General features: G+C 34.7%; 1 protein-coding gene across 2 annotated transcripts in view; it reads left to right on the top strand.

The window, feature by feature from the left end:
- The window catches only part of MAP4K3 (mitogen-activated protein kinase kinase kinase kinase 3), a 154,400-nt gene that overhangs the window by 89,719 nt on the left and 42,011 nt on the right, over positions 1-22,670 (top strand). The window contains exons 7-15 of one of the 2 annotated variants that reach the window (XM_031466873.2): positions 1,747-1,789; positions 2,954-3,026; positions 8,019-8,150; positions 8,329-8,391; positions 8,478-8,559; positions 8,662-8,772; positions 12,834-12,912; positions 17,369-17,427; positions 18,700-18,762. In XM_031466873.2, coding sequence (XP_031322733.1) covers positions 1,747-1,789; positions 2,954-3,026; positions 8,019-8,150; positions 8,329-8,391; positions 8,478-8,559; positions 8,662-8,772; positions 12,834-12,912; positions 17,369-17,427; positions 18,700-18,762 — 705 coding nt within the window. The remainder of the gene's footprint in view (positions 1-1,746; positions 1,790-2,953; positions 3,027-8,018; positions 8,151-8,328; positions 8,392-8,477; positions 8,560-8,661; positions 8,773-12,833; positions 12,913-17,368; positions 17,428-18,699; positions 18,763-22,670) is intronic. The other variant, XM_031466874.2, reaches the window with a different exon arrangement.

The following is a 22,670-nucleotide window of genomic DNA, read 5'->3' on the forward strand; positions in this document are numbered from 1 at the left end:
ATGTCTGAGTCACCACTGTGTTGTATCTCACCTGCGCTTAGGGAATGGCCTTCTAACTGTTCTCCCTGCTCCCATTCTTGAGTGGTTCTGCAGGCACTTTTCTACCTCACAACCGAAGCAATCTTCTTAAGTCAGATCTTGTCTCTCTCCTGCTTGTAAGCCACCTTTGGCTTCCCCTCACACTCAGTATAAAATCCAGATGTTTTACCATGGCCTATAAGGTTATGCATGATCTGGCTCCTGCTCTCCTCTCTGACCTCATCTCACATTCCTCTTCGTTTTGCTCATTCTGTTTCAGCCACGCTAAACTTGCTATTTCTGGAATATGTCAGGTTCCTTCTGGTCCTAGGACTTCATATTTGCTGTCCCCACTTTCTGGAATGTTCTTCTGGATTTTGGCACACCTCTGCACCCTCTCTTCATCTAGATCTCTGCTCAGCTGCTACTGCCTTAGAGAGGTCTTCCCTTCCTAGTTTATTTATATTCAGAGTACTTGTCTCTACCTGGCTTTGAATCATTTGTTGATTCATTCATTTATTCATTCGTGTGTGTGTGTGTTATGTATTCATGTTTAGATTTTCTTTCTCTCCTACTTGGATGTAAACTCCATGAGAACTGGAACTTACTCACTACTGTCACCCCAGAGCTTAAAATAGCATGTGGTTGCTAGTAATCTCTCAGGGAGTGAGGGATGAGTGGATGCATAGATGGATGGATGGAAGTAAGCATCAAAGGCCACAAGTGCAGGTGATCTGATATAAACTGTAATTTAGAAAAATTACTTTAGAGCTGAGGAAAGACCAAACTGAAGATGCTGGCAGAAATCTAGATAGCTAGGACCTAAATCAAGTTGAAATCTCTACTCTGGTTTCTTCTTTCTCCTTTTTCTCACTTCTCTCATTATCTCTTAGGGTTGTAGTAATATCAGCGGATGCACATTTTGGTTATTTCTTCCCCTTTTGGGAGCTGAAGGGTGCTTTCAACGCAGCGCTCGACTGTACTTATGGTTAGATGGTTGATGGCTCTCTGAACTACAGAGGCTGCTTACTTTTGCTTGCTCATTTAAAAGTTGCAGAAAAGGAGTGGCGGGGGGGGGTAAAAGCCTGTGCTTTGAGTTTTTTTTAAGATGAAGTGGTTATTATCTTTCTTGAGCTTAGGTCAAGAAGCAAAAGTGGCCAAAATGCTACAAGGTTCACAGTGACATTTCAATTCTCTGGGCCTGTGGCAAGTTGTTTATGTACTGAATGGGCCTAAACTCTGGGCAGACACATTAGAATGGACTACCCCATGGACTAAGCAGCAAGGTTCAGCCTTACACACTAGCACTGGTTTAGGTGATGCTGATTTCCTAGGAAAGGAGATGTGTTTCGGTGTTTTTGAATGGGAAATAGCAGTGAAGTTTAAAATGTAATTCAAGGAATTGAAATTCCATTGTAGTGACAGTGATCAGAAAGAAAAAAACATTTAGGTGAAAATATGTCACTTTCATAATAATATTCATATTGTTAATAGCTTTTTACAAGGCAGAACATTTTACAAGGATAGTTAAATTGCCTAAAAAATGGACAGTAAATTTTCCTTTGAATATAGTAATGAATTAACATTTTAATTGTGCATGCTTTAAATTTTAAGTATTTCTAGATCTAAGGCTGTCCCGTGATTATTTTAAAGACATATATTTATTCTGTTATATATGCTGTCTGATAAAATGTTTCCTCCTTTAACTAAAATGTTCTCACTTTGAAGGGAGCTAACATTCTTCTAACGGATAATGGTCATGTGAAATTGGGTGAGTAAATTTGAATTTTGTCACTTGTACAAATTTATTCCAAAACATAGTAAGTTTATATTTTCCTCTTTAGGACTAGATTTCCCCTCCCTCAGTAGCGTCTATATATTTTTAGGTGGAAATCTCATTGCAAGACATATGTAATCTTTCTGTATTTGTTTCCTCTTCTCTTTTTGTTAAAAAAAAATTTAACTTTATTTGGGGGAGGGGTGGTAATTAGGTTATTTATATATTTATTTATTTTAATGAAGGTACTGGGGATTGAACCCAGGATCTCCTGCCTGCCAAGCACACACCTTACCACTGATTATACCCTCCCCTCTGTTTCCTCTTAAATGGGAATAAAGTTTGTCCTTCACATATGACAAATTTGTTGTAAAGATATAATGAAATACTATTCCTTGGAAATTCTTTCACCTTAACTCCAGGAATGGGATTTCTAATAAGAAATCTGTACAGAATTATCTTGGAACCAAAAAACAAGGAGAATAAACAAAAGCCAAAAAAATCAGTAATGCCCAAATCCTACCTACTTAACATAAGCTTTCAAAATAAAACACAGTATTACTTACATAAGAATGTACTATAGATGCTGAACAGTGCTTTATTTGAAACTGTAACTTTTATTTTGTTAACTTTTGGTTGTCAAGTTATGATTAAAACAGAGTTCAAAACTTAATAACTTAATTTGAAAGTCTGACCAGAAAACATGTATAATATAGTAACTTTATAAAAAGTCAGGTCTGTGATGTCTGTTAGATATAAATGTTAATAACATTTATGTTATTATATGTTAATAAATGTTAATAGTAAACATGAAAGTTATTTTGAACTGTATATTACTATAAGACCAATATTCAAAAAAATATTTCTCTTATAAAAACATGAATAAAACTGTTTTGAAGTATAGCCTATAATAGAACTAATCAGATTTAAAAGTATGATAAAATTTGCCTAAGCCACCTCTAAGTACTGGAAAAGCAGTTGTCTAACTATTGATGGCTTAGTGAACAATTTCCATCAGCAGTTTAATATTTTTTGTCAATATTATGTGCCTTATTTCTGTGAAATTAGTTTAATGAAAATAATTATTGAAAATTTCTTCTCATGTTACTTTAATTTTACTTTTTTTGTTTTCTAAATGTTTCTTTTTTTTTTTAATAGCTGATTTTGGAGTATCTGCTCAGATAACAGCTACAATTGCCAAGCGGAAGTCTTTCATTGGTACACCATATTGGTAATTGTATTTTAATCAATAATTTAACTTTTTGTTTTTCTATCATTGTATACAGTGTTTATTAAAAAAATAGACTGGTCAAAATTATTGGGACTGAAAACAGATTAAGGAGATCATTAACAGGTTAACTAATTTAGGCATGTAAATTTGTGGATGGAACACACAGCCATAGAATATTCTACCATGCTAATTTTCATGCAGTGGAAAAAGCTTTAAAGATTGATACAGCTTTTGGAAACCTTGATATAGTTCCACTTTTGCTAGAAAAACCCAACTCTTGATCCTACACATATCACATGTATTTTCACAGATAAGTCCATATTCTGACAAATTTTTCAGCATTTTATTATTTACAATATTGAACATTTTTGACATATCTTGGTTGCACACAAGATCAAATACATATTTCTTGGCATTTGGAGGCTTCCAGTATCTGATCTGCTTCGTTAACCTTAAGTCCTACCAGTTGCCTCCACAGACCTTCCTCTCTAGCTGTGTTTGTCTGCTTGGTGTTCTTTGCCCAGTCTATAAAAGCTATCTTATTCATTCATTTATTTATTCAGTAAATGCTTTTGACCACTTACTGTGTGCCAGGTATGCTATTAGTCATTGTGAATATAGTGGTGGACAGGTCTAGAGCTCTTTTGTGCACACCATTACTTTGAAGTAACAGCACTCTGGAGATCTTACATTCCTTCAGCCCAAGAGCTCCCCTTTCTCTCCTGTTGCCCTGGTCTGCCTCCTCAGCAGTCAGGTAACACTAACCTGGATGACTTATTTTCTTGCTTAGGATATGATGTATACCATTTTTAATATTGATTTGTCTTTTTATCAAATAGATCCATATTTTAAAAGTCAAATAGTGCTAAAGAGAAAAATTTCGTATAAAATTTTATGACATAGAAATTCTTCTAGTTGTGCCTGCTGCCACCTGTAGCATGGTCTACTATTATTTATAGGCTTTGTGCTATGATAGGTGGAGGTTTTAGCTCTCTTCATTCATCATCCAGTCTTCTCATCCTTTCAGCGTACTTGCCGAGTCAGTTATTATACTATTATTACACTTACTATCTTGAAATTTTTTCTATATTTAATAATTTCTTCATTTTTCATCTCCTTAGCTTTTATTTTTGGTCCCTGGCCAAGACTTCCATACCTTCACACATTCTGCAGTCTGTGAGATGCCTCTATACAGTTTTCCACACCATAAAGCCTATCAAATTATCTGTCAGTCCCGATTTTTGTTTGTTTTTGCTTTGTTTTAAATTTTTTTTCTTACTAAATTCTTTCCCTACTATTCCAATCTGAATTGTTTATTTTCTAGGTGTTTTGTATAGCTTCACCCTGGGAATTTTTCATATTCAGCTTGGAAATTCATTTTCTGGAATCCAGGTCTTCCTCTTTCATTAATGTCTCCCTCTCACATGTTTTGGTAACTTCCTGAGAAATTTGAGGAGAAAAATTTTGAGGCTCTGCGTGTCTAGCCTCACACTTGATTGATAATTTGGGTGAATATAGAATTCTAGGTTGGAGTTGTGAAGCATTTCTCTAGTGTCGTCTTTTCTCTGATGCTGATGGGAAGTGTGATGCCATTATGATAGATGATATTTGAGCGTAACCCCTCCCTGCTAGAGTCTTCGTGGTTTGGTATTCCATAGTGATATACCTCATAATGTTTTTGTTTGTTCTTTCTACCTTTATTCATTGTACTTGGTATTTGTGCTTTTCAATCAAGATTCATGTCTTTCAGTTCTTGGATATATTCTTGTATTATTTCTTGATAGTTTCTTTGCCATACTTTTTCCTACTTTCTTTCTGGAACTCATTATAATAATAATGTTATATCTTGGACCACTTGAATGAATCTATTAATTTTCTTAAACTTCCTCTCACTTTTTTTTTTACTACCAGTTTCTCACTTTTTAAAAATCATTTTTGTTGTACTTTAAGATTTCCTTGGCTTTTGAGACTCATGCTTTCATGATGGAGGCTTCCTTCAGATGTCTATTAATCCTTGTCTTCTGGTTTACATTGAAGAGCAAGGCACTTAAATCTGTCATACCTCTGTGTTTGTGGGAGTTAGCATATAAACCTGGTTTTTAGTGTTCCAGAACTGAGCAAGTGAAGGAAGCCAAGGAACTCATTGTTCTGTACACAGACTTCTGCTGCTTCCAACCCCCTCTCTCCCTTATTCCTGATGTCTCTCAGTCTGAAGCCTCTCATTCAATTTTCCTTGGTCTTTATGCAGTAGGAACGGCAAAGGAGTAGTTGCTGGACCTTAATGGACGAGAAAAGGAATCTGGAGGACTAAGTGTTCATTATTTAGACTTGACATTTTCAAATACACCTGTTTTTAGCCCCAGTGTTAACTCTGCTTGTGTAAGTTTGTAACCCTAATTTGTAAACCTTTCTGAGATTCTTAGGGGTTAAGAACCAGCTAGTTGGAATCTAGTCATCAATAAAGTAGTAACTGACATACATTAAATTTTACTCATTTCTGGGGTTCTTAGCTTGCTGGTTGTTCTCCTCTGCACACAGTTACGTTTGTCCTTCCTCCTCTTTGCCACATCATTTGCTGTCATTTTCAGTCCAAATATGTCTTCTGGATTTTTCAAAGATAGTATGTTTATATTTTTTTGTTTGTTTGTTTGTTCTTCTTATTGTTTAGGGTTGATTTTTGAGAGGATTAAGAGTTTAAAGAGCTGTATATTACTATTTTTAGGTACTCTGTCTCCTCAGTTTGATTTTAAACATCTGGAGGAGCTCTCATTGAGTCTCCAGGGCCCAGCGTGGTTCTCTGTACATACTTAGTAAATGTTTGTTGATAACTGATCTCCAGCTGTGGCTTCAGAGATTAAAAACTAATGTCATTTTTTTAATGATGGAGTAGGTAATATCTTGGGAGTATGTGAAATTGTGAATCAGGCAGAGAAACATTTTGGAATACTCCCCCTCTTCAGCTCTTTCTAGGGTCATGTCTTTCCCACCTAAACTCTCAGGATATAAAATCGAATGGAATCTCTCATTCATTTGACTAAAGGTCAGCACAGTTAATCAGTTAATCAAAAAAGTCTGTTGAATTGGAAAAAAAAAAAATCTCGAAATCAATGTACTACACCTGTACCTGAAACATTTTATTTCAATTTAAGGCATGTGAGTGTACTTTTTTTTTTTTTTTTTTTTTTTGCCAGTCTTTTGATCTAGGACCAAGGCCTTTTCTTTGGATCACTAGATAGAGTTTTCTATCTTATTAACATAAGCCATGCGCACGTGAATCAGCTACATTTCCTGGCTTGTGTTTCTCTGAAGTGCATGGATAACTTAGACAATACAAAGCATGTGATTTTTTTCCGGTCAGGTTTATTGAGGTATAAATTCAGCCTCATTAGGTATACTGTGTATGAATGTTGAGTGACTTGTGGTAGTGAAAAATACCACTGCAATCAATGTACAAAATAGGTTTCCATACCCAAGAAGGTTTCCTTTTGTCCCCTTTTAGTAAATTTTTCTAGCCTCTGGCAACACCTGATCTGCATTCTATCTCTAGTGTTGCCCTTTCCCCCAGTGTTATAATGTCATACAAATGGAATTATGCAGTCTGTAGCCTTCTCAGTCTCTTTCAGCTGTCACGTTCTTAACCTGGGTTTCCAGATTTTTTTTTTGGTTTTGTCTTCAGAAACTTGTCTTCAACAAGTTTTTCTAAAGCATACACTTTAATTTTCGTAACAACTTACTCTTTTCACTTTCATAATTCAGTTTTTATGATATTTAATTAAATTATGTAGTTATAATAACAAATGTAACAAACAGGTTCAGAGATGACTCAGTTGACTGTGGTAAGCATACATCTAAACTGGCAGGAGTAGAAATGCACGAGGTGGACTCTTTCCCTCCTATTTTTATGGAAGAAGGGAGAACATCAGCTAACTTGGGGAGCTAGTAAAGAGCCTGTCACCTGTGTGCGCTTTCATACTCTGCCGAGGCATTTCCACCAGCTGGCTAGAATCGAGCCATCAATTAAGTTACAAATGACTTACTTTAAAATTCACTTTTCTTATGATAATTTGAATATTCATAAGAGCTACTCTTAAGATTTAAAACATTTTAAGACCAAACATTCTCAAAGTTAGAGAGGGATTTTTTTGTTTGTTTGTGTGTTAACTTTATTGATTTACTTGACTTTCCTGAAATCATACCAGGAAGACATACTTGTAAGGCTGCCTGTTTAAATCAGTTTTGCTATGTAAGAGTTGAAATGTTTATCTCAGTTATTTTCAAAGCTACTACTAAGGATTTGAAATTTTTTATATTTGAAAATTAATATAATTATTTAATCAATCAAATACAAATTTATAGAGGTGTAATTAGAATAAACCTACAGCAAAGTTAAACAAAATAAATAGTGAATTTAGGTAACTTTCCTCTGAATGAACATTTTTTTAAAAGAAGACACTCATTTTAAAAATTTTCCACCACCCAATTAAGTTTATAGTAAATATAAGTTAAGTGCTAAGTGAAGATTATTGGTGCCCCAATAAATAGTTTTGGTCACGTGAAAACAGTCAGAGGCCAGGTTGCAGTTTATTGATATAAGGAGATAGAGCTAAAAATTATAATTATTTATTACAGCATGTCATTTCTCTATAGAATTTTTCATCTACAGAGGAAGAGAAATTGGGGTGTGGACAAGTTTGGTACATGTTACTCTGTTACAGTTGTAAATTTGTATAAATCTTTATAGTGAATAGTTTAACAAAATAATAAAGAAGTAACTAGAAGGGCTTGAGATGGAAGGTCTTATAACATGTTAAGATCTTGGGAAAGATGGGCCTTTTAAGTACCACGTACTTATTTAAGTACCACGTATTATTCAGATGTCAAGGCCTGCATGGGCCTCAGTTTAGATAGTAATGGTTCCATGTGCCTCTGATGGGAATATGAAGGAAAATACAGTAAACAGAAGGTTTTTCTTTTCTGAAATATTTCCTTCAGGATGGCTCCAGAAGTTGCAGCCGTTGAGAGGAAAGGGGGGTACAATCAGCTCTGTGATCTCTGGGCCGTGGGAATCACTGCCATAGAACTTGCTGAGCTTCAGCCTCCTATGTTTGACTTGCACCCAATGAGGTCAGTGTGTCACAATTGAAGAATCCTATGCTTAAATTAAGGCCCCCTCCCCATCCTGGTATTACTTATTATATCATGAACAAATAATACTTACCTTATTTGGGAATAGTAGTAGTAGAATTAATATTATATATTAAAATACGCCATCTTAAAATGCTGTTAAATGTTGATTTTTCAGAGCATTATTTCTAATGACAAAAAGCAATTTTCAGCCTCCTAAACTAAAGGATAAAATGAAGTGGTAAGTATTTTCATGTTATTTACTTTTATAGTCCTGAGCAAAAAAAGAACTGAAATCTAAAAATCTTTATTTTCAACATTTCTCAGGTCAAATAGTTTTCATCATTTTGTGAAAATGGCACTTACCAAAAATCCAAAAAAAAGACCTAATGCTGAAAAATTACTCCAGGTATTATTTTTGCCCTGAAATACGTCTTTTTTCAAAAAGATAAAATGTCACTCAATCAGACTTCTAATAAGTGTTCTGTACTTTATTATTTTATTTTTGTAGCACCCGTTTGTCACACAGCCTTTGACACGGTCTTTGGCAATTGAACTGTTGGATAAAGTGAATAATCCAGATCATTCTACTTACCATGATTTTGATGATGATGATCCTGAGGTAGGAATTGTTTTTTTTACCAACTAGTGTATATAACATGTATGAATATATGTATGTGCATCTCAAGATCCATTTTTTTTAAGTTCTGGGTCTAGTTTAAACAAAAAAATCTTGGGGGAAGAATTAACTCTTTGACTTTGCCTGTCCTTGGGAAGTCCTGTGCTGGATTTTTCCTGTTCACTACTTATAGAGACTGTTTTCTGAAAATGGCAAAGGCAGAATCGTCTAATCTACTTGTTGAAATTAGTGTGCTAAATATTAGATGAAGTTGCCAAATAAATCATCCTCTATAAAAGAGAATGCAAATGGGAAGCACTTACACAAGATGTTAAAATATACTCAAAATTTCTATTCCATTTTCTTCTCAAAAAGAACCCTTTTTCAATACTTTATGAGTTAATTAGCGGTTAGTGAAAAGTATAGGGTTAACTTTGTTGGTAACTAAAACCCTGATTGTCCACTATGGAAATGTTTAAAAATGAACCAGTGTAAGTTAAGAGAATTAAGTAACCCTGGTATGATGGGAGCATGGGTGTTAATGAAAGTTTAACTTTGGTTGGCGTGTTTAACATTCCTAACTTAGCCAATAATCATGGCACCTGAGATAAACTCAGTATATGTGACATGTCAGAATTCTGTTATTGGGTCTGTAACTGAGCTGGATAGCCTTGAACTTGACCGGCTTTATGGAAGGTACTTAAAATGGTGTAAATTTCATTGATGATACTGAAGGAACAATAGCTCTCAGTGGTGTAAAGATGCCACAGATTGTCTTAAATCAGAGAACCTTTCTATCAGTTCACCATTGTTCTAACTTGTCATCTTTATGCAACTGAAAACAAGCTACTGTCCTTTTGTTTAAAGGTCTGGAAAGGCATTTGGAAACAAAAACTTAAGAAATAAGAAGTTTTATTGACTTTATACTAGGGAGGAATTGGTTTTTGTTGTTTTGCTTTATAAATTCTTCTACTATAATTTAATGTACAGGCATTCCTTGGTTTGCATGGTAGTATGAGACTGTAAAAATGATCATGTGAGCTGAAATCCTGCAAAGCAATCTTAATAGTCAATAAGGAAAATTATAATTGTTTTGTGACCTTAAAAAATTTGTCAGAAGATTTAAAACTCTCATGGTCAGTTTTAAATGTATAGGAAAAGAAAAAAGAAAAAAATGTATAGAGAAGTGAAAAAATAACAATGCTAATATTTATTACATTGCAAGTTGAAATACTAGAACCTGTGAGAATTAACTTGTTTCTTTTCTTTGTAAAAAAAAAAAACAAACAAACTTATGTGGATTGTTTACTTCTCAAGTAGTCTGCTTATTGAGTAGATTGTGCAATGCTTGCCTTCTTGTTGTATAACTTTTTGACACAGAGCAAGTATTTTTTTTTATGCCTTGGTGAATGTCATATTCCTTTCTAAGTTCAAATCAGCTTCCAACATTTTATCCTTTGAACTTTCATTGCATGAAATAATTTCAGTATCCCTGTGATGTGAAGTTTTTTGTTGGCGCCTCTTCTTCTGGGACATCATCGTCCTTTTTATCAGAACTTCTTTCTTCTCATCTGTCAAGTTCACGTTCACTAAGTTACCCTGGCTGTATGTCTACAGTTTCTTGAACAGTGGCAGTGTCAGCATTCTCACAGTCAGCTATTTTCTTCTATAATTTCATTTATGTTTGATTCAAACTTCATTTCCAACATTATCCAGTGTTATCACTTTGTTTCTTTGCAGCAGTTTTATCTTTGTTGGCTAATTCCTTCTTTCAGTTATCTTTTTTTTTTTTTAATGTTACATAAGTATATTATTACTGGGAGACAAGGAGGCAACACAACTGTGCACTTTACTGTCTGTGCATGAACTGAGTAACAGATACTCGGTGGCCAGTCACAGACAGACTTTTAAAGAAGTGATGTGGTTAGTCATTATCAAGATTTGCATCTGTTTTTCACATAGTGATTTGTGGACTGAAGAGCTAGCAGTGAAGTTTTTATTTTATACAGTTATAATTAATATACTGAATAACACAATTAATATTATATACTATTATACAATTAATATACTGGTGACTGAAATTTGAACCAATTATAGAAGCAACTTGTGGAATAAAGATTCTTCTGAAGCTTTCTCACGTAGCAGAGAAAGAAAGGTATCCTTCTCAAGATTATGTTGTTGGTTGTAGGTTGGGGAGTAACTTTTCTTCTCACCAAGTTTAAGATCATAGTTTTTCCAGAGAAATTTATAATAATTTATACATATATAATACTACACTGTGTATATGTTATACGTACTATAATAATAGTATCTAACTGTCTTATTATTTACAAATGATCTGTAATTGCCAAGTGCTGTGTGTTGTCACTCAAAATTTGAACGTGTCTAGGATTTCAGCACTTGCTGTGATACTGTACATACTGTGCGGAAGCTGAATTCTCTTGAAAATATTTAGCATGTGTACTAGTTCTACTTTAGTCTTTAGTTTTTAAAATTTATTATACTTTATACCCAGTGGAAGAAAATTGACTTGTCATGTCGGGGTCCCATGTACTTGAGAAGTCGTACACCTTGAAGTATTGTGATTCTGATTTTTACTTGATAGTGTTTTCCGCTATATGTTAACTCATTTACCATGTACAGCATTATAAGATTTAATAATTTTATAATTATGCCATTTAAGCCAGAAAAGTAAAATTGTTCTTATAGGCAATCGTAGGTTTCATCCATGTTCACTGATGACAGCCGACTGTGACTAACCTGATACCTATTTTTGCTTGTTTGTTTTTGCTCCAAATACTGTGATAAAAAAATCCAAGGTTTTTTCCAGTTCTGTAGCTAACTAGCTGAATGTCCTCTATAAAGTGAAGATTAATACTTGTTTCACAAGTTTATTTTGAGGACAAAATAAGCTTAGGTATGTGAAAATACTTTGTAAACTACAAATCACTGTGTACATGTAAAATTTAAATACTTAAAGTTTTTAAATTATTTTTGCTACTGTTTTACTGCCATTGGTATTTTTTAATGTTTGGGTTTTTTAGACTCATGTATCTTAATTTCCTGAGAGGTGCCTACACTGAGAATCACTGGGTCCTGTTCTTGATTTGCCTTGTAGAATCTTAAGAATTTGAGCTCAGATGTTTATGAATTACATTTTCCTCAGAGATGTGTAGGAGTGTATCACCTTCAAAGGTAGTAACTTCAAAGGTAGTGTTTCACACACAGGAAAAAAAGCCTATTTGGTACACGAAGTAGATGCTGGCTCTCTAAGGTGAGTCCTTGGAGTGTATGGGATAGAGCTGCAGAAGCTTTCCAAATAAGGCCTCTTTTACTCCATAAGTTTCGAGGACTGTCCATGAATTAATAGTAAGAACTCGTCCCCACTTCACCTACCCGCCAGGATATTTCTCCCTGAAAGTGACAATACATGTAGAGAGATTTTAAGAAAGTAAAAGGAAAGAAAATAGAGAGCTGCTTCTACAAGGAAAAACATTAAAAGAGGGGGCAGTTTGTGTTTACTTATAAGTAAAAGGATCATAAATCATTAATGTCTTCAGGATTATTTCATTTATCTCATCCTTCTTGATATAAGAAATTGAGGCAGATTTTTTTTTTAATTACTGTTTTCTCTGCAACAGGGAAAGCTAACTGCAGCTTTTCAACGGCTATTGAATTGTTAAAATATTCAGCTTTGAATATTTATTTAACTCAGAAAACATGTGTTGGGAACCTGCTGTGAATAAAATATATCCCTAATCTTAAGAAGCTCCCAATTTAAGAAATGAGAAGCTTTCAGTTTGTGATTGCCTTTTTTTTTTTTTTTAAGATTAACAAAGTTGTATTTTCTCCCCATTTTTATTTATTTTTTATGGTGATACTCTTTTTTTAATCGATTCTTCATCATATTTAATAACTAAAGATTTTTGAGGTGGTTCAAAAGGTTTTTTAAATTGAAGTACACTCAATTTGTTCCCATTTTTATATAAAATGAAGTATTTCTTTAATTTGAGGTAATTCTGTGAACCACACTGTAACTTGTCATTGGCTTTGTTCTTTCCCAGCCTCTTGTTGCTGTACCACATAGAATTCACTCAACAAGTAGAAACGTGAGAGAAGAAAAAACACGCTCAGAGATAAACTGTAAGTGTATACCATACACAGTGTATAGTTTAGCAATGAAAAATAAAATTTCAAGTTATAATTGAGTTACCATTATTTTTGCTTCATTTTCTTCCAGATAATTTTTCTTATTAGACCCCTTGAAAGGTAGAGTTTAATGAAGGCAGTAAGAATTTCATTTTTCTTATTCCTGGGGACTCTGTGGTGGTGACCAGGGGCAGGTATTTATGTTGTTATTGTTTGGGAAGAGGAATAAAATTCCTAGAACAGTCAGGAAAGAAGTAATCAAGGCAGTGCTTCCTAAACTTAGATGTGTGTAGACCTTGCTTAGAGAGCTTGCTCAAATGCAGTTTTTGATTCAGTATATCTGGGATGAGACCTTAGGTTCTTTACTTCTGGGTTAGATAGAGGCTGACGGTCCATGGCCCACACTGAGTAGCTCGGAGAGGTGGAGGTCTGCAAACTGGATTGGCATCTGAGTAACCTGAGAGCCTTTAAAAATGGGTTTTCAGGTCCCACTTTTCCACAGATCCTGGTTCTTTAGGTCTTCCTTTAAAAGTAATCTACCTTTTAAAAAAGCTCTTCATGTAATTCTTATGAGCAAGCATGTTGTGGGCCCACTGAGACAAACCATTCAGTTCACTTGGGATCCAGTACTGTCAACTCACAGATGATTAACTTTTCCAACAGGAATCTCTGGAATAATAGTACCTTAACTTTTTTCTTTTTGGAAGCATTAATTCCTATGACTTAAAATGCTTAATTTCATACCATCAGGCTTACAAAGACAATTTTCTGTGAATAAAAGATTTATCCAGAGGAGTTAAAGTCCGAAACGACCTCAGTGATGTTAGGTCATGTAGTAACTTAAGATAACTACCGTTAAGAAGCTTTTCCCAATTTTTGTCTGCATTAGTAACGATAATAATAATATATTTCATACTTTAATTCAGATAAATTCATCTCTTCATCTGAAGAGCTAAGTAAGGTAAGTAAGGACAGGCACTACCAACATTTACTAGAAAACGAAAAAGAAATGCAGAGACAAATCGATTTGCCTGTAGGACAGAGTCATACACCTAGTTAACAGCAAGCCCGAGCTCTCTCGACCTCCAGCCCGGTGGTCTTTCTCAAACACTGCTCCAGTTCAGAAACCATCTCAGCACGCCTGTGTGGCCTTTACACTGGAAGTCCCTTATGAACCTTCCTTTGAAATTTTGTGTGGACCGTATACTGTGTATTAAGTTCTTGGAAAAGTTTGGTGCTAGTGCTGCGTGGAAATGCTCTTAAAAGGAGGAAATTCTTGAAAGAAAACACGATGCACTGTACAAAACACCCAGGACTGGGATTTGTACTTTGTTTGCCTACAGTTAGTTGTGTGACCACATAAAATTACCTTTACAGCTGCCTCTGAAGCCACATGATTTAATTTACTAACGTCCCCCCCAAAAGTATTTTTTGAAAATGGCAACCTTAGTATGGGAGCATTTCTCTTTTTTTTTTTTAATATACAAAAAGTAATTTCAAGATGTCTTTGTTGTTTCTTTAATAATACAAAAAGTAATTAGAGATACCTTTGTAATTGATTTAGAAAACCTGTGTTCAGTATTATTGAAAATCTAAAGTACTTTCTATCTTGTTATCCAATTCTGTTTTAAAATTGTGTTGTCAGGCCCTTTGTTGCAAAGTGCTGTTACTTCTGGATCACTCTTTCCTAGTTTCAGTGATTCCCAGCTCCTAACTGCATATGCATGTAAATGCTATTTGAAACTAGTTGCCTCTGCCCCATTGTTTCTGAGATTCTGACATGCTCTCCTCTTGGTGGGAGTAGGTAATACATGGTGGACATCTTACCTTCTCCCCATTTGCCAGTAAGACAGGGGACATATCCCTCTAGTTGTTGAAGTGGCAGTAGAATTAAAACCACCACTTTTAATAATTTGTGGGTTTGATATTTGAGGCTTTTAAATCTTACACAGTGTTCTAATATTTGCTTTCTTAGGATGTTTTATGATTTCATATGAGGTATGATACATAGAACAGTCAATTGTGCTATTGATGATGAAGACAGGCTTTGGAAAAATAATTTATTTTAATAATTGTATGTATCTATTCTTCCTGATAATGTTTATGTTTACAATTATGTGCTGTCTCTCGGTGCAACCGAGGTTTTCTCTATTAAACTAAATTGTGTTTAGGCAGCGTGCATGTAAAAACTGACTCATTTGTAGAAAAGGTGTTACTATTTCCCTTTTAGGATGTCCGCTCTGCCTTCAGTTCAGTATTATAAGCAAAACTTGCTTTAAGAATAAATGGTTCTGGGGCTCTTCTTATCTGATATAGGAGGATCAGTTTTGACCCATCATGACTAATGAAGGGGGTCAGCAAATAATCATGTTGGAGCTGTTTCACAGAAGCTAAGAAGGAGTTTTCATCTCGATATTAAAATATAAGTTTATGGGGTGTGGTTTAATGTACGTTCAAGGAGATGGTAGAGGGAGCAGAGACCAATAGACAATGACAGCTAAATAGGCATTTTCAGCATTATGAAGAACATCATAAAACAGCATGGCAGCCTGCAGTGATTGCCCAACAGTTATTTGAACAGTAACTGGAAGGTCCTGTGGCAGAAACTTGTCATAACTTTAGGGCATTTGAAGAGAACAGAAGAGTGATACCAGGACATGAAGGATGAATCTCCGTAGGGGCTTTGCTGTCTTTGCCCCAAAAAGGGGCTCCTCTTTTTGAGAATGCATTCCCACAGGGGTGTTGAACACATGCTACAGTCCTGTCCTTGTTATGAAAGTTAGTCTAAGACAACGTCCCTGCACCCCTGTACTCAGTTATACAGTCTGGTGGAAACAGGCATGTTCACATGTGACCTTAACACAAGGCAGGTAGATGCATAAAACTATCTTCATGTGACGTTATTTACAGATTTGATTTTGCTATTTGATGACAAGTGTGTGTGAGAGCTGTTCAGTAAGCCTCTATCAAGGTGAGAGAGAGAGAGAGATACTCATGAAATCTATATTTTAATTCCTTAGTAAAAGCTATTTGATCATCTTTTGATGTGTGATCATATGTGAGCATGTATGAGGAACCCATTATTGAAAAGCCTACTTATCTCTAAGGGTCAGAATTTGATATCTAGTGCATAACAGCTATAAAGCATATACATACTTCACAACTGGAGATCTTGTAGGGCTATGTTTCTCAACCTTTTTTACGTGTGCCTCCTCTTGCTAAATATTCAAATCTCATGGTCTCCTTTAATTGGTATTAACACTCACAATAAATCATACATACGAAGCTAAAATCAAAACAATTAAAAAATGATTGTACTTTGAAATCTCACTCATTTCCCTACCTTGATTGAGAATTACTGTTTTGGCTGCAGCTCTTAGTAGTTGAGCTGTCATATATTTGTCATTAACTATTTTTCTTCCTTTAAGTGTTTTACATTTGTGCTCTGTCTTTATCTCAGTGATCTTGAATGCTGTACCCAGGTTATAAAAGTAGATAATAATAATGATAGTGAGATACAAAAATTAAAGGTAAAGGTATTGAAACATTCATAAAATTAGAATAGCAGGGAGAAAGGTGAGTGTAGTTCAGTTAATTTGTATCTGCTTTAGCTACAGTAGTGTATTAGTTATTTAGTGCTGTATAACAAATTACCCCCAAATTTAGCAGCTTACAACAAACATTATCTCACACATATTCTGAGGGTCAGGAATCTAGGATAGCTTAGCTGGGTGATTCTGGCTCAGGATCTATCATAAAGTTACAATCAGGATGTCAGCTGGAGCTGCCATGTTCCAAAGGTTTGAATAGGGTGGAGGGTTTGCTTCCAAGGTTATTCACATAACTGTTAGCTGGAGGCTTCAGTTCTTTGCCTTGTAGTGTCTCCTTGGGGCTGCTCACAGCATGACTTCTCCAGAGCCCAGGACAGAACCCTTATCTCAGAAGTTAAATGTCATCACTCTGTTGTATTCATTTGGTCACAGAGAGCACCCCTGGCGATGTGGGAAGGGACTACACAAGTTAACGAACACCAGGGGGCAGGACTCATTAGAAGCTATCTTGCAGGCTGGCTTCCGACAGTACTGTGCCTCACTTGCTACCTGCACACCTAAGTCCTAAGTTAAGGTTGTCTCTATTTTATGCTGGGTCACAGTGAAGTAGTATGTTAAATCCTGACTGTAACGTACACATAATTTTGCTAGTCATTCTTTTTTTACCATGGAAAAGGCCTAGAATTATTAGATTAAGCTTAAATAGCTTAGACTTTCTTGGGGTTTTTTTTTTTTTTTTCAGCTAACAGATTCTTTATTTAAATCTTTGGATTGTGATTAGTGTGTGGTAGATGGTAAAATTAAATGTGTTTTGCCATGGAGTAGCTTTTTAAATTATTATATCATTAAGAATATAGAAACAGACAAGCCTTTACTTTTTTACTTTTTTTATTTTTTAGTTGGCCAAGTAAAATTTGACCCACCTTTAAGGAAAGAGACAGAACCTCATCATGAACTTGTAAGTAGTATAGTCTTAGAATCTTAACACTGAAAATGAATGTTTGAATTAGTCTTTGTGACATATTGGTACTCAATACAAAAGCTAGTTGTTAATATTTTCAAAGGCATTTGGGGAGATAAAAAGGTAAGTAATTCTAAAATTCAGAATAAATCTGTGTTGCTGAGATTAAATATTTTCAAAATTATTTTAAGAGAAACTTACCAGTTTTGACACTCTCTGATTAAATGTTTGTATGCAAGTTCTTTAATTTTTTTCATTTTTGCTTTGCAGTTTTTGAGGGGCTTTTTGTATATGTATTTATTAGGATAAATGCCGCAATTTTAAACTAGAGTATTGGACCAGTAGCAGCACATCTTCTCACTAAATTTATGGGCAGCTTTTTAAGAGTGTAAGTCACTTTTCTAAACATCAGGGTAGAGCCCAGTCTGTTTGGAGAACTGAAACTCAGAAGAAACTAGGTCTACATAGCAGATCAAGTTTATCATTTATTGAAGGATTACTAAAACGTTCTTTTCATGATTCTTTTTTGTTGGTGTTTTACATACTCCTTTCTAGATATACGATAAAATATTAGATGCAGTCTTAGAAGCAAAATGCTATGCAAACATTTGAGGTGTTAATATTTTGTGGAAGAATGAAAAATGAGACTTAAAAAGCAAGCAGAATTAATCCTAATAAAATTACTTAACCAGAGTTCCAGGTTATGTTTCAGGTTTTTTTTTCCTTTTCTACTTAATAATGAGAAGAAAGTAACTGTTAAGTGCTCAACATTGAACTGGGAACTTTTTTCTTAAATTTAATGCTTATTTTAACCCACTTGACTAAAGGCAGACAAAGGGAGTCTTTAGCTTTTACAGACTTACGAAGTTGCTCTAATTTAGTATACTAGCCTGCAGGAAAGGAATGTTAAAGAAAAATTCTTAAAATGATTATATTACTTAAGCCTGACATTTATGTAGAGAAGATGGAGAAGGTTTAGAAGAAAAGGTAGTCATGATGTTTATAAATGCAAATTGTTATTTTCTGCTTCTCTTTTCAAGTTAGCATTGCATGTGTTTAAATTCCATACTAATTTAGTAACTGCATTATAGAGCAAAGTTGTTTCACTGTTGCTTTTTTAGAAGCTCCTTAATATGATTTGACTTTGCAAGTTTGCCTTAAAAAGTTATGTTAGCTGGATTTATTTCACTTGTGAAAATTTCCCTTTGTGACTTTGTGGCTTTTAGTCTAAGTGTAAATAACTTGGGTTTCTTGGTCTCTGCTAAACAGCCCGACAGTGATGGTTTTTTGGACAGTTCAGAAGAAATATACTACACTGCAAGATCTAATCTGGTATTTCTCATCTTCTGATTTTCTTTGTCAGCATTGTTTTAGTCTTAATTGTTCTTAGTTTTTTTTAATCAAACATTTTGTCCAGTTTTAATGAACCAATTTAAGCACTGTTTTATAAATTCTGCCATTTAGCAAGTTACCATATATTAAGGATTGTAGCAGTTTTTTTCTACAAGTTAAATAAACATATTTACTCAAATATAATTTTGCAATTAAAAATTTTAGTGAAAACATTTTATTTTTTCACTCAAATAGATTTTTTAAGAAATTACATTTCTCTATAAAAATGTATAGTTTGAATAACGCAGCTTATCTTAATGAACTAGAAACCTTTCATATATATAAAACTATTCATAGTGTTACATATATAATACCTGTATAATTTAAAAAATAAGTTACCCCTGATTAACAGTGAAATCAGCCTCAGGTGAAATTTTAACCTTGTAACATTATATAATACCCAGTTTTCTCTGGCCAAAATTTGGGTTATAAAGACTTCCTGAAGTTATAAATATTAAAGCTATCTTACCATTAGGTAAGAAAAGATGAGAAATTAACCCTAGTAAATATTAAATAAATAGTAATTTTAATAGTTGCTATTAAATAGTTCTTTCTACTTCTGTAGCTGGCCATGGCCCCAAGTTGCTTCCATTTTTCCTCCTAAATTCCATTTTTCTGCCTTTTCGATGGAATTTTCCTTCTCTTTTCTTTGTCTCCAGCTAAATAACATACTTCTTTAATTTCTGGTTGGTTTAAGTGATTCTTTATATAAATTCCTAGATCTATGCCCAATAACATTCATAGAACATAAAAAAGATTTTAGAGATAATTTCTCTTTTTGGAAAGTTGCTGTCTTGATAGGCAGAAAATACTTGCATATATAAACTCTTAGCTCTACAACAAAATACACAGTGGATTGCCAGAATTTTGCCAGGTGGTAACTGTTGATGAGGAGAGGCTTAACATAATAAGTACTATGGAAATCAGAGAAAAGGGAAAAGCTTTTGAGTTGATATGGCTCATCTGGCTTCTGGGAGGGACTAAGACTGGTTTCAGTATTGTGTAGGAACCATTACAGATTCTTCAGGAAGAGAATGGACAGATGCCTCCTGTGTTTTCATGGGAATTATTAATGTGGAAACAGTCATTGGCACAATTTTGAGAGATGGCAGATAAAGAGCTGAAATTATGAAATGGTTATTCTGCTGGAATTACGGGATTAGCTCAGAGAAGGAAGATTGAAGTCATCAAAGAGGATATGATAGATGAACCCATGGGATTGCATGTATCGGTCACCACAACAGATGATGCCTGTGTTTTGCAAAGGTAGAACCAACACTGGAGGTGGGGAAGAAGCAATTGAAACACTAGAAGAGTCAGTAAGATGCACTGTCTTAAAAGAAAAAGGGATGCATCAGGTGTCCCAGAGAGGCCAGAAGCATGAGGGGACAAGTGAGATGGAATGTCTGAAGAAAGCACTGCCCATGATTTCTGGATTAAACGTTTCTTCATAATTAGACATATATAGGCTAGAATGATAATTAGTGAAATTTGTCGTGGAAATGAAAGACCACAGAATCAAAAGTTTAAATTGACTGTGCTATTCATTAATATTCTCCAGGAAAAAAACCCAGAAACATACTACTTTAAAATTGCAAATATTCTTCTGACCCTGTGTGTAACTAGCCTGGTAACTTGAGTAAGTTATCATGGCTCTGTTCCCTAGAACTACCCTCCACGCCCCCCAGGTAATCAGGAGTTTCTTGATAGAGGGAGCAGTTGACAAGAGGGTCTTTTGTCAGAGGAGGGCTTTGGGGGCAGTTAACTTGTGGAGAGTTCTACAGAAGAGGGATAATGAAATATTTGTCAGATCCTACCATTTATAAAGTCAGTCTTTAAAAGCTAACATTTATCTATAAGTTTGTATATACCAGACATTATTCTAAACACTTTAAATATATTAACTATAATCCTTTTTTACACTTAAGGGGATTTAAGGTGCAAAGAAGCTGAAGTTGATCTTAACCACCCAACTAAGTGACAGCAGAGCTGGGGTTTGACCCAAGCAGCCTGGCTCAAGAATTAAAACTCAAACCACTGTGCTGTATTGCCACTACCCAACACTGTCATCATTTTTTTTTTCCACTAATACCAATCTTGTACTCACATCCTCTCTCTCTTTTTAATCAACATACATGTTTCACAGTTATTTTTTTATTATGGTAAAGTATGTATAACATAAAATTTATCATTGTAACCATGCTTAAGTGTACTATAAATGTGTAAGTGGCATTAAGTATATTCATACCATTGTGCAACCATCACCACTGTCGATCTCCAGAATGTTTTCATCTTCCCACGCCACAGCTCCTATCGCATTAACAGGAACTCTCATTCCACCTTCCCTCCCAGCCCCTGGCGATTGCCATTCTATTTTCTGTCTCTTTGAATTTTTCTGTACTCTGGGTACCTCATGTAAGTGGAATCATACATTATTTGTCCTTTTATGACAAATGATGAAAGTGAAGTGTCTTGGCATAAAGTCATAACATCTTCAAGAGTCACTCATGTTGTAGCATGTGCTAGAATTTCTTAAGTCTGAATAATATTTCATCATATGTATATAACCACATTTTGTTTATCCGTTCATCTATCAGTGGACACTGGGGTTGCTTCTACCTTTTGACTATTTTTGAATAATGCTGCTATGAACATGGATGTACAAATATCTGTCAAGTTTCTACTTTTAGTTCTTTTGGGTATATAACTTGCAGGGGAATTGCTGGATCACATGATAATTCTGTGTTTGATTTTGGGGGTAATCACCATGCTATTTTCCAGAGCAGCTGCATCACTTTGCAGTTCACACCAGCAGCGCACAAGAGTTCCAGTTTCTACGAATCCTCTTCAATACTTGTTATTTTCTGGTGTGTGTGTGTGTTTTATTGAAGTATAGTTGATTTACAACATTGCATTAGTTTCAAGTGTACAGCATAGTGATTTGTTTTTTCTTTTTTTTTAACGATTATATTCCATTATAGATTGTTATAAGATATTGGGGATAATTCCCTGTGCTATACAGTAAATCCTTGTTACTTACCTATTTTATGTATAGTAGTTTGTATCTGTTAATCCCATGCTCCTGATTTATCCCTCCACACTCCCTCTCTCTTTTGGTAACCATAAGTTTGTTTTCTGTGTCCATGAGTCTGTTTCTGTTTTGCATATAGATTCACTTGTATTGTTTTTTAGATTCCACATATAAGTGATATCATAGAGTATTTGTCTTTCTGTCTCACTTCACTAAGTATGATATTCTCTAAGTCCATTCACTTTGCTGCAAATGACAGTATTTCATTCTTTTCAATGACTAGTATTCCATTGTATGTATATCCCACATCTTCTTAAGCCAGTCATCTTTTGATGGCCACTTGGGTTGCTTCTATGCCTTGCCTATTGTAAATAGCACTGCTGTGAACATTGGGGTGCATGTATCTTTTTGAAATAGTGCTTTCGTTTTTTGGTGTGAAGTATCCATGGTTATTTCATTCCCCTGCTTTCATTAGTCTTAAGTCCTTGGCATTGTGAATAGGACTTTAACTCTTACAAGTACTTATTGCTAGCCACTAGACCACCTAATGAAGCCAGAATGTCTAGCTGCAATCTTAGTAGACAGTTGGCACCAAGATGACAGCCCTAAATCTTTTAGGACGCAGAAGAAACATTTACCCTCTTAGAGACCTTGCTCCCTAAAAGTTCTGTGTCATCAATGATTTCTGGTTGTTTTAAGTGCTAGGTGTATTTATCTTATGATTTTGTAAATGAATTTAGAATATTATATCTCAGTTTTCATTACTATAATAAAATGATTTTTTTAATTAGGTAGTCATAATATATGAAACCAGAAG

The sequence above is a fragment of the Camelus dromedarius genome, chromosome 15 (assembly GCF_036321535.1).
Source record: "Camelus dromedarius isolate mCamDro1 chromosome 15, mCamDro1.pat, whole genome shotgun sequence".
NCBI lineage: Eukaryota > Metazoa > Chordata > Mammalia > Artiodactyla > Camelidae > Camelus > Camelus dromedarius.